The following is a 15,757-nucleotide window of genomic DNA, read 5'->3' on the forward strand; positions in this document are numbered from 1 at the left end:
GTCTGCAGGAAATTTGTTACACTTCAAAAATTGACCTTGATACATATGTGAGAGATTGTGAGCAATTTTACACTGGTACGTTGTGAATGGCTCAGATAGCAGGAAACCTAATACCTTCGATCAGCAGAGAGGAGAGAGTGAAATGCAGGCTTTCGAGATATCAAATACAGTACACAGTGGAGCGGATATGAGAGTGATGGACATTAAGTGTGATTGTGTCATATTATACCAATGAGCTTCAATAAGAGAGTGGCATTTGGTGTTCGAACTAATATCAAATGAAACCTAAATCTGTGAAGAGGAGCACAAAAAGGAAATGTAGTAAACACTAAATTCTAGAAAACCATTGACAAAGATGCAAATGCTGTTCCAGCAAATTTAGAGATACTGTATTGAAATACATGTCTTTTATTTGCAGGTTGTGTACAAAAACAATGATGTCAGGCTGGAGCTGTCTCGACTTGCAAAGCTGGGAGATGCCAAGATGAAGGTCCATGGTGTTGTTGCATTCAAATGTGAGAATGTGGCAACTCTGGATCCAATCACATTTGAGACCCCTGAATCCTTCATTTCATTGCCAAAGTGGAATGCCAAGAAAACTGGCTCGATATCCTTTGATTTCCGCACAACAGAGCCAAATGGACTGATACTGTTTAGCCATGGCAAGCCAAGGCGCCAGAGAGATGCCAAGCACCCGCAAATGGTCAAGGTGGACTTTTTTGCCATTGAGATGCTTGATGGTCACCTCTACCTTCTGTTGGACATGGGATCCGGTACAAATAAAATACAGGCGTTGCAGAAGAAGGTGAATGACGGAGATTGGTATCATGTGGACTTTCAAAGAGACGGGCGATCAGGTAATGTACCTATTGAAAAATCAGTAAATTATTGTGTGTTATTTTTTATACTCTCTCTCTGTGCATATCCTTTGTACTCCAAAACCGTCTCTTGGTGCATAAAACCTCTGGGGGCCTTTCTGTAAAAAAAAGTAGTGTTGTAATAGGTGGTAAACACTGAACAATAAAGTCTACAAAAGCATGTCAAGTTCATGCTTCTGATAACTCAGTATAATTTTTGTTCTGGAGAGGTTAGGAGTAGTTTCAACTCAATGTGAAGATATACCACCTACACACAACAGGAACAAGCAAGTCATTCCCCAACGAGCCCTTGAAAAGCTACAAAATAAGGACCTTCACTGCCTCTTATTTGTGTGACGTCGAAACCTGCCCTTAAAAATCTGCCCGCAAGCGGCACACCACGCACCTCCCCCTCTGCACCTCCATGATCTGACCTCGCTTGCTTGCTATTCAATGCTTGGTAACCACTCATCATTACTTCGTAATTACTTTGCAATTGCCACACGTCTGCTTTATTGCATTATTAATAAAACATCTAAAATACTTACACAATGTTTTCATTAAACTCCAGCTCTTCAATGTTTACATTAAACTCCACCTCTCCAGTTCTACTCAGTCAGTCAATGTGTTTAAACTTTATTAGATTTTTCTCATAAAAATCATAAAAGTACACACACAAGTGAGCACCCCATAAAGCAAAGTCTGAGAGCATATAACAAAAATACAACAGCAGAAATAATTACACCTTCATCAATTTTCCTTTAACCGATTAATGTAAATAATGATAAAAAGAAAAACAGCATATACTACAGATGGGCCTGTTAATTTCACTCTCAGTACACCTGATAAAAACCATGGTTAAAAGAAGCACACTTTACGTGTTGATAAAAGTTGTAAAAACAGTAAGGCAGGTCTCACCTGTCTGAAGTTCATGGTCAACAGGAGAGGCTGTGTATATTTGTGGCGTAAACTGCCAAACTTAGGACAAATCATAATAGTATGCAAAGTGTCAGGGATTGGAATATTGTCACAGACACATACTGGCAGATCAATTATTATATCTATCCACCAATAGAGAACATTAAGTGATGGATCTGGTTTAACCTAACATAGGTCAACAGCCTATGATGGAGACTAAACATGTCCAGGCTCAAGTTTGGTTCCATCCCACTCACTGTTTTGACTAGAATGAACTGAATGATTGAACGCTTGGTCAAGGCAAAATCCTCTCGCTCCACAACCACCCTGGAGGTATAGCACGCGATGGGTGTGCATCCCCATATTTTACAGCCAAAATCACCAATACTGTGGATGGCCCATTTAAACATAATCATATTGTTGTTTAACAATGTTTGCCGGTTAAGGTGGGAAACATTTAAAATGCCCAGGTAAGAAACTTTTTCTACCCCAGTGATATGTTGGCCCCTTGCCATGAATGTTTGGATTTTAGTGCTTTTGTGGCCACCACCTTGTCATGGAATGTTTTATAATTAGTTATAAGATAGAGATTATCCATCAAACTAACAAAATGGTCTAAGGGTCGCTGCAAGCCCCTTGCTGTATATGCAACTAAAACAGCATCATCAGCATATAAAATGGCAGGCAGTAGTTGACCACCCACACTCAGGACGTTTTGCCCCTGTTCAACTGAAACAGATTCTAAGCAATTTACAATGCGAATGAAGAGAAAGTGAGCTAAATGCAACCCTGACGAGCTCCTCTCTTCATACTAAAGTGCTGTGTGCACTCCCCATTCGGGCCATACTTCACCGAGACTGTAAGGGCATCGTGCAAATCTTGCAAAAAAATGATGAGTGCAGTCTCGTCCCTCATGGACCTTGGCATGGGCTAGAGCTTAGCTGTATTAACCCTATCAAATGCAAAGCTGAGGTACTTGAAGGCCAAATTAATTCAGCCCCCCCCCTTTTTCCTGGGTATACTTTGTAGCTAACAGATGTAAGTTGAGGTTTTGTATCACGGGCTTATCTAAACCCATATTGTATGTCAGACAACATTTTTGAATATTTGCCCTTGCGGTGAGGTGATCCAAAAGTACGCAGCCTATAATATTAACCTCCAAGCCCACCAATGAGATGGGTCTGTAGCAGGCAGTATCTACGCTACTCCCCTTTTTGAACACAGATACAATCACAGATTGCTGCCAACCGGGCAGCAAAGAAACTTGAATGGCATTTAGGTGCTGGTTTGGCAGGGGTACCCACTAGTCAATTTGATACTTGTACAGATCTCCGTGTACCCTGTCAGGTCCAGGTGTCAATCCTGAAGGTAAAGATACCTCCTCTCCCTGGAAAGTAAACCTCAAGTCCTCCTGAGCACAAGATGTGGTTTGTTCTGGGCAATCCTTATGATATAAGGCCACAAAATCGCTGGTCCACACTTGAGCCTTGATGGTTAAGGCCTGATCTGACAGCTGCTTTGAGCTAAACAGTGGACTATTCAGTACCCTCCAGAAGGTCGCGCTATCCTGGGATACACTTGCCATCAATAAGCTCTCCGATACTTCATCTCTTAGATTATTCTTACAGTCTTTTCATACCAAGCTCTGTGTGACCCTAGCCTTCCTCATCTCTTCCTGATTACAGGGCTGCCTTTGCTGGGTCTCCAGCAGCTTTTTATGAGCCCAGGAGCACTTCTTATCAAACTATTTGCAGTGGGGTGGAGAAGGCACTGACCAGTTCTTAATAAACCCACAAATGCTGGAAAAAGCTTCCAAAATACTGACGCCAGTGGTTTCTCCATTTAAACAGGTTAAAAAATAAGTTTGGCAAGTATTAATATTAATAATAATAATCTTTATTCAGCATATAAAAATATGACCATAAAAGAAGCATCTTAAAATATATATACATCAGGAATGAACAGATTTCATAAAAGTGGCCACATGTACATTAAAACAAAGTTTATATGTTATTGTAGTCCCCCACGGTCTCTTAATTTCATAGTGCCTCCAGCAAATTTTACTACAGATTAAAAAGTATATAAACAATAAAAATCCTCGATTAATACTTTTATATCTGCAACACTCCGTGCAAAATTAGCAAAGACTCCTATGGGCTTCAAACATCCCTAGTGGTTCTTAACTTTAAAGCAGATCTTTAAAAAATTGAGACACAGAAAAGTGTAAAAAAAATCTGATGACAATTGTAAAAATAGTAAGGCAATTTGTGCCTGTTTAAATCTAAGCTTTCTTAAAAGTCCCTTCCAGAACTCTCTTCTTGGGTGTGAGTAGTGTGGACAGAGGAGGACAAAATGTAAGTTGTCCTGTGGAGACCTATTGTCGCAGCCACAGGGTCCTCTATGTTCTATGTGTACCGTAAAGCCAGAGGGCACAGCCAATAGGCGATGAAATAAGTTCAGCCTAAAACGTGTAACTAAAAATCTGTCATGTGCACTAGTTATAAGAGATAGATAAGGTTCCATGCCCTGCATTGACTTAACTAAAATATGTTCTCTAACCATGGGCTTGTTAAGCTCCCTATCTTCACGTTGCACAGCAACATATTTAAAAAACAGATCTGGGCTAAGCGCTTTTTTCTGTGATCCCACCTTATCAGGATTAATAAACAGGTCTACACACCCAAATGTAGAGAGGGTGTCCTTTACATATTTTAACCACAGGATTTTTAGCACATGTTCAAGGGAAAGACAGTTCTGGATTACCAGCACATTAAAGCCTGGACCTTCGGTGGACCAGATCTTCACCCAGCACAATAGGGATTTAACAGCCACCATGTCAGAAATATATTCAGGCCCCAATTTCTCATGAACAATATGCACAGGGGTGCTGTGAGGGACTTCCAAAAAGTGCCTGAAACATTTACTCTCTTTAATTTGTAATTTGTTTACCCCTTTAAATCCCCAAACCTCGCTACCATATAAAACTTTGGAGCAAAAAAGGGAGTTATATAACTTCAAAATCGTCCCAGGTGACCAGCGGCCTAATCTATGAGCAAGGTTAGCGATTGATCCTGTGGACCTTATCAAACCAAGGCACTTCTCCTCTAATAAATGTTTAAAATTCAGTTTTCCGTCAAATAAAATACCCAGGTTTGAGAAGGCCTGTACTTACCCTAAGGTGTGTGTGCCTATTGTGTAATTGTGAGGCTTCCTGCACTTCTTCCCAATTTCCATTATGTATAATTTAGTTACATTAGGGGACAGACCCATCTTATTCATGAAAGTCACAAAACCATCTGATAAAAGCTGCAGGCCCTGTGGGGCACATGCGAGGAGTACCCCGTCGTCTGCATAGAGCAGAACAGGGACCAATCTTGTGCCTATCCTCGGGGTGTCTGCTTGTAAGGCCATCAGGGCAGAGTCAAGATTGTTGATATATAATGTAAACAAGAACGACGCTAATATACAACCCTGTCTGACTCCGCTAGAATTGTTAAAATGATCCGTGGTTGTCCCCTCCTGTGTATATCTAACTACTGCTGTGGTATTCGAGTGTATGGCCATTAGAGTGTTAATTTTTGCCGGGTCCACCCTGATCTCTCACATAAGTGTGCAGAGTTTACAGCGGTTCACTCGGTCAGAGGCCGCAGTGAGGTAAATAAACGCTAAATACAACGCCCCTGATTTGGCTAATGTGTATTTAGCAGTGATAAGATAACCGATTGAGGCATTGATCTGCAGTGGATTTACCAGGTCGGAACCCATATTGGACGTCCGTTATAATCTGGTTGACCTCTGCCCATTCCGACAACCTGTTTAAAACCACCCACCCCAGAACCTTCACTGTCACATCAATAAGAGATATGGGGCGATAACAATGTGGGCTGTTCCTATCTCCTTTCTTAAAGATCAGAACAATGGTGGCAGTGGACCAAGATGCTGGCATTACTGATGCTACTGCCGGATTTAAAACCCTCACTAATAGCGGCACCCTTACCTCTGTGTTACATTGGAAAAGGTCCTGCGGGATCCATCTGGTTCTGGCACCTGGAGCCATGAGAGATCCTTGATTCCTTTCTCACCTCTTCCAGAGAGAAGGTAATGGGCTCAGTTCTCTGCTCGGGATTTGGGCCTGAGGTTGCTCTGCTTGTTGGGGGTGATTGTACAAATCCTCAAAGTGATCCTGCCAATGTTCTGGTAAAATGTTGTGGCTTAGCCCTGGTTTATTCGAATCTTTTAAAACATGGGTTGTTAATGACCCTCCAGAAACGGGTAGAGTCCTTTAGTTCAGATGACTATGTAAACTCCTCCCAGTCCTTGAGTTGTAGTTGTCGCTTCCGCCCCTTGACAGATTGCTTATAAATTTTACAGCAGGCCGCCACCCGATCCCTGTCTCTTGGTGACTGTTTGAGTGCCAATTTAAAATCTCTGCGAGCCATTGCCCATCAAACCATCCGCTAATTGAGCAATATTGCTAAAGGCCTCGACTAGTTCATCCCCTTGCACTTCTGAGTCTAGACATTTCAGAATCACCTGCTTACCTATATTAAAAAGTGAAATGTTAAAAGCAACAGTGTCTAGCTGTGCCCAGCGTAATCGCCTACCAGTTTCGGAAATCATTCCCCCAGTTACTCTGTGAGGTGCTGGGTGATGACGAGGGGCAACAAGTGACATGGTCACCGGATTATGGTCACTAAATAAACTATAATTGATATTAAAAAAGGCATATAAACCTTCTCAGTGTAAGAGAAACCAATATAAGGTCGATAATTGATGAGCAGCCTCTCCCTTTGTAAGTCGGGGGCACAGCTATATCCGGATGGGTGGCAATCAAGTCCAGTGTGTGAAAAAACCCATAGGTGTTTAAAAGGCCACTCAAGTCCGGCCCTTTCTGAGTATGTTACATGTGTGGACCCTCATAGTGTACAGGACGACCAATCACAATGGGCCACCCTCAAGTTAGGACACAGATGACAATTAAAATCTCTGACTAAAATCAATTGGTACTGTTACAGAGCTGCATCATGTATTTGCTCCCGCCGTATATTTAATTAATCAAAGCTAGTCGATCCCTGAGTGTGTGATTTCTCATTATAAAAAATAATTAAAACTAGCCTGTAGGTGTTATTTAAGAGTATAAGTCCTTGGGCGACATCCGAATCCCATGACAGGGTCTTCTACCTACTGTAAATTCTCAGGTCTATAAACATGATTAGGCCCCCCCTTGCTCTCCCTGAACCCAACCTTAATGCTGGGCAGAAGAAAGTTTTATAACCTTCAATGAAGAAATTATTATATGGCTCGCACGTTTCCTGGAAGCATATTATATGGATATCTCCAATATAATGGAGCCACTGCTCATCCATAAACTTGCTGGTTAAACCCGCTACATTCCACGAGATTATTTTCAGATCACCCACTATACACCCCTCCTGGGAGCCGACGGGCGGGGCGATAGTAGGGGTGATGGTAGCTCTCTCTATGCTATCTAGTCCCAACTGTGTTTGATCCCTGCAGTCATGGGGGGTTTGCGTTATTATCCCCAAATTGGACACCTCCATCACACATGATGTACCAGTGGATTCAGGCCGGATGTCGGTAGCTCTGTCCGAACCCTTCCCTTCTTGTAGTCAATCTATATCATTCAGGTCCCTCAGCGGTGCAAATGCATTTCTTAAATTTAAGGGTCCCCTGGCCAGTGTAAAACCCTCCTCCTATCCTGCAAAACATTGGGGCAATTTTAAGCTAAATGATGGCCTATAAAAGAAACCCAGCGGTAATGGATTGAGCCCTGATTCTGCTGAGAATAATTGCTAGGAGGGAAACAGGATCTTGTGGACTAATGCAGGATGGCTAAGCTTGAAAATCACACTGTCTCCTGAGAATGCTTTCCAAGTCCTGCCAATCCATGATACCCTCCTGGCCACTGAAATATGCCTGTGCTTGGCAATATTAAACTCAGCATAGCCAATGGGTCACTTTATTGATTAACTGGGCGGTGGACTTTGCACTGTTAAGTCATGGAACACCTGCCAGGACCACTGTATAAGGGCACCTTGCTGGTGGGAGGTCTATGACTGGTAAGTCTTGGGTATTAGGGGCAGCTAGAGTAACCCTCCTGAATGGCTGCTTTTGCAATTGGTGATCCCTTTGGTGCCCCCTGTGAGGTGACTCACTAATACAAGAAGCCAGCGGCCCACGCATCATTAACCCCGGGTCTGTGACCTGTGCTACATGCCTTGATGCACCAGGAGTAATTTGAGGGATCTGGGTCTCGGTATGAGTCTCTGCTGGCGGAAATAGCAGGGGAATTACTTGTTGAGCCTCTTGATTATTGGGTACTACGTTCTGCGTGGCCTGGTTAAAGGGAGACAATGTGTTATCAATTTAATCGAGCGTTGCCCTTGTTGCCGCCATTACTTTTGCAAATTCATTTAAAAAATCATTCAAAAGGCCAGTCACTGTTTCCCCAATTTTTTGTTTCAAGGGCCCCCAGAAATCTTCATAGCCCTTGGCAGCCTTAATGTCTAAGCCTACTGTGCCTTCCCTTTCTTCACCAGAATTATTTTCTTTGTTGCTTTCTGTTGTTTCTTCTGGACTGGTGGGCCACTTAGATCCACACCATGAATGTTTGTCAACCTGGTCCTATTACATGTGGTCTGCCCAACTGTGGTGGTAATTAGACTTGCACCAGGGTTAGAGCCTCATGCAACGTCCGCAATCTCATCTTGACCTTGGCCTTGTCCCAAACCATCCTCTGGTGGTTTTTCAGCCACCTCGGACACGCAACCCTCCATGAACGGCACAACAGCCCCTGCTTTTTCTAGAGAGAGACGCCTCTCAGCCCTGTCTATCTCTTTGGTAATTGCCTCCACTGCTTTTACCAAAAACGAGTCAATGGTTCCCTTGGTTAGGTTTTGTGGGGAGCACGTGGGGGCACCTTTCCTCTTTCCCATGGTGTATTTAAACAGTCAACCTAATAGACCCACCTCCTCAGTAAAAGTAAAAAATGCTTCGGGGAGATTCGGGAGAGGGGTAACAAAGGCGAAAGTACTCACATAGGCTGTTTCAATCATCACTATCCTGCCGTCATTCGTCGCCAGCCCCAGGTTGCTTCCTTGCCCCTCTATCACCTTACCAAAGTACAAAAGAATTCCATCACTGCAGCCCAAGCCAACATAGATGATAATACTGTCCAACTAAGAGAGTGAGCCTGGCCCGGCCGCGGACGGGCGCAGACAGGCCCGCCCCTGGCCTGGTTTCACCTCGGCACTGCACGGTCACACCCGCACATGTCCCATGCTGCGGGAGCCCCATGATGAGTTTATGTGCCTCTGGGTGCAAAGAACCCACATCGGCAACTCCTGGTGCGAGGGCTCTTGGGGGCTGGTGTCCCCGGTTCAGGCGGCAATGCAGGCAAAGTGGCGGTGAGGGCAAGTAGAAAGCACATTTAATATAAAATCAACAGCTATGATCTCAGCCCATTTTACCCTTCGACCCTGATCTTTGATATGACTGATTCCTTATATAAGCACCCACAATCTTAGGACATGCATCCTACAAAAATGTGGCCAAGAGAGGATTAAGATCACTGTGTTTATCCCAACCACGGCCCTGTACAAGAAAAGCATCATTAGCAACCAGGGCTCATGGTTACTATGCTGGCCTCTGTACAAATAATTTGTCCTGTCCCTTCTATATAATCCCTAAACCACTTTGTATATACTACACAAATTGTTCACTCACTTGAGCACATATGTCACCAGAGCACCATTTTCACCCGTATGTATTCAAATGAATTAATTCTGATATAAATGCTGGGTGTATATGCATTCAATGTCTTCTCGTGATTATTTGTAATCAATATAGATATATGTATAGGCGGGGGCGTTTTATATGTCTCATGATTGGTTCCATTGTGCGATACCTTGTACGTATAGAAATAACTCTTTGCATACCCTACAGAACCCATCTATACAGTTGCCTTGGCATGTTTAATGGGAGTTCCTTATCCAGCCCACTCTCCGGAACATTATAATCTCTTCAAAGAAGGACTGATCAAAGTTTACTGTACCCCTCAGCCAGTGTGTGACTTTGTTTTTGAGCTGCTGATACCTTTCAATTTCCTTACCCTTAAGAGGGTACATTGGCCATCACTAATACATAGGGGCTGGATGCGGGTGGCAACTGAATTACCACATCGCAAGGCTTATCCCCCCAAACAACCTCAACTGGATGTTGGGTTCCCTCCCTGGTCGCTCAAGGTCTATGCTTTGAGTGTTATTATGAAGAGAGTTCCTACCAGTAGGATCACTGGGCTGAGCCACATGGGAAACTGACTGAACATTCAGGGGTAATAGAGTAACATTAGCTGTGTTGTCAGCTATAGCGCCAGCAGCCCCCTGCCTCATGTTGGTCTCTGATGAACGAGATGGGTAATGCCTGCTGAGGTGGTACTAAAGGGTAAAGTTGGGGACATTATGGTTAGTGGTCGTCAAGGGAGCTGTTTTACTCAAGAGATTTGTCATTTACATATGGATGAGCCCCTCAGATACTCCCAATTCCCCCACCTTCTTAATTTTAGCAATTTGTATATTTAGTGCATCACAAACAGTTAATTTACATTTCCAGTTTTAAAAAAAGGTCTTGGTGACTGCAAAGCCCCATAAATAGCACATGATTGTGTGTATGGTTCACCTTTTTTACCTCCCTTCCTAACTAGTTTCCATGGTGGGACTTGCTTGTTATCACAGTGCTTTGCTTTCCAACCTAGCCCGTTCCCAACCGGCTCCAAGCAGTTTAGAGGTTGATGTGCATTTGGGGTTCAGAGTATGGTTTACAGGTGCAACTTTACAGTTAGGACCCTCAGTAAAAACTTCAATGGACAAATACTCCGCTTGGTCCCTTAAAGGGTTGACCTTACTGCAGTTTAGGGCCAGATGGTTTTCCTCACTAGAGGTTTCCTCAGTAAGGGCTCCCCTGCATTGTAGAGAAACAATAAAATGGTCATATTTGCTTTGGCCGTTTGTCAGCCACATTTGATAAATTGACATTCCTCTTCCCCATGGCTACGTTAGCTACAAAGAAAATAAGATTCTAATCCAGAAACAGAGCCAGAACAATGACAAATGGCTCAACTGCAATTAAAACCCTTGACTCCACTTGCATGGCTCGCAAGAAAATCCTGCAGGACAGCAGCATATGTGTGGGTGGTTTCCCAGCCGAACGTCTTGTGGGCTATATTGGGCACAGATGGGCCCAACTGTGCCCTGAGCATTGGTTGGGCGTGGCTCATGCTGCAGGAAGAATGTGCACCTTAAGAACCGTTTCAGTAGTGTGGGGCTAGTGGCACTGAAAGCCCGTCTCCTCACCCTGTACTGTGTTGTGGTTGTTTGATCCTTTGTTGCAGCCGTCTGGTCTGCCCTCTGCCTCTATGGGGCAGCCAATATGTTCTTTCTCTTTCCAGCGCTGCGGGAAGAATAGGCACCTTAATAACCACTGCAGGGTGGTGGGACTAGTAGCACTGAAAGCCCAACTCCTCATGATGTACTGTGTTGCGGCCATTTGATCCTAAATTGCAGCTGTCTGCTCTTCCTAGACCCCTGAAAGTTCTCTCTCTTTCCCTCTAATCATATCTACAGACAAACAACTCAGATAAACATACTGAATGGTGTATGGGCTGGAGGTCTTCATGTGGGCTTGACTGACTCACTTACTGCTATAGGTTGATAGTAGGTGGGAAGATAAAGGAGAGTGGTATTTAAAGTGGATTTGGTTTTCTTTTTTTTTTTACTTCCCTGCTGTGATTTTTCATTCTTGATATGTTAAAACACATTATGTTATGCTCCGTGATGACATTGACAAGTGTTAGAAATGGGGGTCGCTAGTTGGCAGAGGTAGGTACCTTTCCAAATAGGGACCCTTGCTTCTAGTCAGGGTAAGGACGATACACTTCTAAAATAATCCCTGTTCATCCCCTTGGTAGCTTGGCATGAGCAGACAGGCTTATCTCAGAAGCAGTGTGTAAAACATTAGTGAATACATACAGAAAAGCAGTGAAAACACTACAAATGGACACCACACAAGTTTAGAAAAATGAGTAATCTTTATCTAAACCAAAACAAGACCAAATGACAATAATCCACTATACAGTATTAAAAATATTACTTTCAAATGGTAGAAATAGTTCAGTTCAAAGCAAATTGCAGATGCAACACTTTTAACACAAATTCCTTTGGATGCATCGCGCGCACAAACAAAAAGAGTCACAGGGAATGTGATGCGTCAGTTCCTTACACTCAGGGAAGGTGATACGTCGGTTCCTTGCTCCGGGGGAGGTGATGCGTCGGGTCCTTATTGCTGAGCAGGGGAGGTGATGTGTCGGTCCCTTACCGGAGAGAGGAGGTTATGCGTCGGTTTCTTACTGCGTCACCCAACGATGCGACAGAACTGGAGCCTCGATGCGATGCGACGCTCCTGAGACGATGCGTGGGTTCTTGCAGCCGCACAGCAGGACTTGCATCAGAATTGGTGTGGTGATCTCGGACTTTGGAGATCGGTGCACTTGATGCAGCGTGTGTCGATTTCTCGAGCTGCGGGCAGGCGCTGTGATGAAGTTGCGTTACTTTTCCTAGCTTCAATGTGTAAACAGCCTCCAGAGGTCAAAAACAACATCAGGCACCTCTTAGCAGGTCAGAACTCCCAGCAAGGAAGTTCAGGGGAGCTGGTGGTGAAGTCTTTGTGTCCCTGAGAGCTCAATTTCAAGCCCTTGGATCTTCCTCAAGCATGGGACACAGCAAACAGCAAAGTCCTTTCTTCTTTCCTTGGCAGCAAGTAGCCTTCATGAATAGTATACAGTTGTGCCACAGCATTTGTTTATTTTTTATCTTTTATGTAGCCCACAACCTATTTTATTGTTTGTAATTATTTTACTATGTGTATAATAAAACTGTTTTTACCTGTGAATGCACTAGACAATTACAATTAAAAAACAACAATAATTCCCATTTTTTTATTTCACTGCTCAAATTGCTCTGACTGTTAGATACAACATTAATTCTTGTTATTGCCTGTAAGAATTGCCTAGGTTGTTACTTTTCAAATAGCAAGTAGCCTTCAAGCCAACCCCAGACAGCAAACAGAAGAGGGGCAGTATTCCTCCTCAGCTTCTCCGGCACTTCTCCTTGGCAAAGGTTCCTCTTGATTCCCAGAAGTGAACTAAAAGTCTGGGGTCTGGGCCCCTCTTTTTATACAGTAAATCTCTTTGTTCTCTCCAGGCCCAGGACTCTGGGCCCAGTCCAAACCAGTTCTGGGTGGTACTTTGCAAATGCACAAGAACCTCCATTGTCAGTGTGAGCCCTAGCTTCAGACACACCACAGGGGGCAGAGCCATCATTGTGGAAGGCAGAAACAGCCCTATTCAGGTGCAGGTGCTACTCCTCCCACCACTCAAAATGCAGACCAGGTCTATTCAGCCTAGTGCTGACTAATCCAGACTCTCTGGAGCCACTGCACATCCCCAGCCCATGTCACTCCAAAGCCAGACAGTCAATACACATCCTAGCAGAGGCACACTGGATGGCTAAGCAAGAAAATACCTACTTACTAGAAGTGGTATTTTCAAACACAGAATGTAAAAATCTCCCTCACTAAAAGGTGCATTTTGTAATTCTGAGTTCAGGCATACTAAACTTTATTTTGCCAACTTGCTCCCAGGGGTAGTTAGGCTTATAAGATGTTATAAGCAAACTCCTCATTCTATCCTATGGGAACCGATAGCCTTACAATAGTGAAAAACTAAATTGCCAGTATTTCACTATCAGGACATGCCACACATATCAGGGCATGTCCTACCTTTCGCATACACTGCACCCTGCCCACAGGGGCACCTTGGGCCTACCTTAGGGATGTATAACATGTAAGAAAAGGGATGACTAAGGCTTGGCAAGTGGGTGCACTTGCCAAGTCAACATGGCAGTATTAGACTGCACACAGGCACAGCAATGGCAGGCATGAGTTACATTTACAGGCTGCTTCTGTGGGTGGCACTACCAGTGCTGCATGCCCACTAGCAGCATTTGATTTACAGGCCCTGGGCACACATAGTGCACAGTACTAGGGACTGCCTAGTAAATCAAATCTGCCAATCATGGAATCACCAATACATAACAACAATTTTCAAAGGGAGCAATTGCACTTTGGCACTGAACAGCAGTGGCAAAGTGCTCAAAGCAAAAAAACAACAAAAACAGATCAGAAACAAGAGGCCACAAAGCAAAAAATCTGTGGATAACCCCGATGTAAAAGCCTGGTCTAACACAACCCCCTCCCAGCCTAAAGCCTGGGTAGACTAATCAATCCCTTGATGGGCTTCCCTGGTTGAGGCAATAGAACCTAGACATGGCCCATCCACAGAAAGGGCACGTTCGGGTTCAACGCTTTTCTGAACCCAGTTTGATCCCTCTGTCCATACTCTCAGGGCCCACTAAGCTAACCCATGGGGAACCCTTCTCCTCACCTGGGGACACCATCTGTGCAGCACCTAACCTAAGCTTGCTCAAAGGTGTGTGCCAACAGGCAGACAGTACCCACATGGACAACACAGTGGACTGGCCAGTCCACCCCCAGGGTGTGACTCCTGCCCCCCCAGGGGCCACTCTGTCCACCAGGACAGCAAGCCAGAGTGGCTACTAACAGTTGTCAGGCCTTATGCCTCTCAGGGCTTTTGAACCTCTGTGGCGTCAGAGAGTGGGGGGCAGTATCCCCAGGTGTCTGGCACCCTTTGTCCACTCTCCCTCATATCAGGTCAGGGATGGCATCCTGACACTGACTCACCAGCAGCTGGACAGGAGACTGGGGTGGGCTTTCCCACACCGTGTCCTCCTCCTCGGGGCTCTGCACCCTCCCACCTGGAGCAGTACCCCTTCCAGAATTGTCACGGCACCTGTGGCAGGTGTCCTGCAAAATTCGCCCAATAGATTAGGGGTTCCTCCTGCAAATGAGATCCAAGCCTAGGGTCTGTACCCTTAGACTGGGCAGAGGTCCGGGGTGAGGCTGCCCTCTCCCCAACCCCTCCACCCTCCCACCTGGAGCGGTGCCCTCAGAAGACATCCCGGTATAGGGTACTGTTAGCAGTTGCCCCTTCCTTCAGGTCAGGTGGGACAACCTGAACCTGGCCATCCAACACAGGGTCTGTACCCTTAGGCTGGACCTATGCCTGGCAAACCAGGACTTTTGGGGGAGTACACACACCCTCCCAAGGGAAACACACTCCTCGGGAGGTGTGTAAGAGTCTGCCTGAGGCAGGTCTCCTGCCTCCTGTTCATCTGACAGAGTATGAAGACCCCCCAGGCCAGAAGTGGACTCACCAGGGTAAGTCCTGGGGGGCTCTGACCTCAGAGCTGGCAACCCCTGCCCCACTGGTCCTTCCAGTGGGGACTGCATCCCCCTCATCCATCTCTCTGGACTCATGCACCCCCCTAAATGAAGAGGTGCTGCAAGACACCAGACCTGGTGGAATGCTAGTTACACCAGTCTCCCACAGTTCAACTGACACCTTGGGATCCCCCTCAGGGAATGGCCTCCTAGTAAAGACTAGGCCCCCTTCCTAGTGTTCCCTCACGGAACCAACCAGGCCTTGAGACTGGGTGAACCCCTGGTAGCTATGGCACAGAGCAGACAGGTTTAACTTAAGAATACGTGTAAAGCACTTCGAAGTACCAAAACAGTTTAACAGTCAAAAACACAACAGAATAAAGAGTCCATTCCAATGTATAAAATGTGGGACTGGTTCACAAAGCCAAACGTACACTTTTTTGTACGTTCACATTTATTTTGGAACGCACAAAACTGAATTTTAATAGGCCAATAGATAATATTTAATGAAGAAAATGAAATGAAAATGGCAATAATCCGATAAGGAGAACTAGAGATATGAATTTTTTACGTTTTAGATAGTGCCAAAATGTGCAAAGTGCCAACCA

General features: G+C 44.8%; 1 protein-coding gene across 9 annotated transcripts in view; it reads left to right on the forward strand.

Moving 5' to 3' along the window:
• Positions 1 to 15,757, forward strand: part of NRXN1 (neurexin 1) — a 1,628,124-nt gene that overhangs the window by 828,469 nt on the left and 783,898 nt on the right. For all 9 annotated transcript variants that reach the window (XM_085612721.1, XM_085612723.1, XM_085612729.1 and 6 more), the window contains one exon: positions 419 to 857. In XM_085612721.1, the coding sequence (XP_085468847.1) occupies positions 419 to 857 (439 nt within the window). The remainder of the gene's footprint in view (positions 1 to 418; positions 858 to 15,757) is intronic.

This window comes from Triturus cristatus, chromosome 6 (assembly GCF_964204655.1).
Source record: "Triturus cristatus chromosome 6, aTriCri1.1, whole genome shotgun sequence".
NCBI classification, from domain to species: domain Eukaryota; kingdom Metazoa; phylum Chordata; class Amphibia; order Caudata; family Salamandridae; genus Triturus; species Triturus cristatus.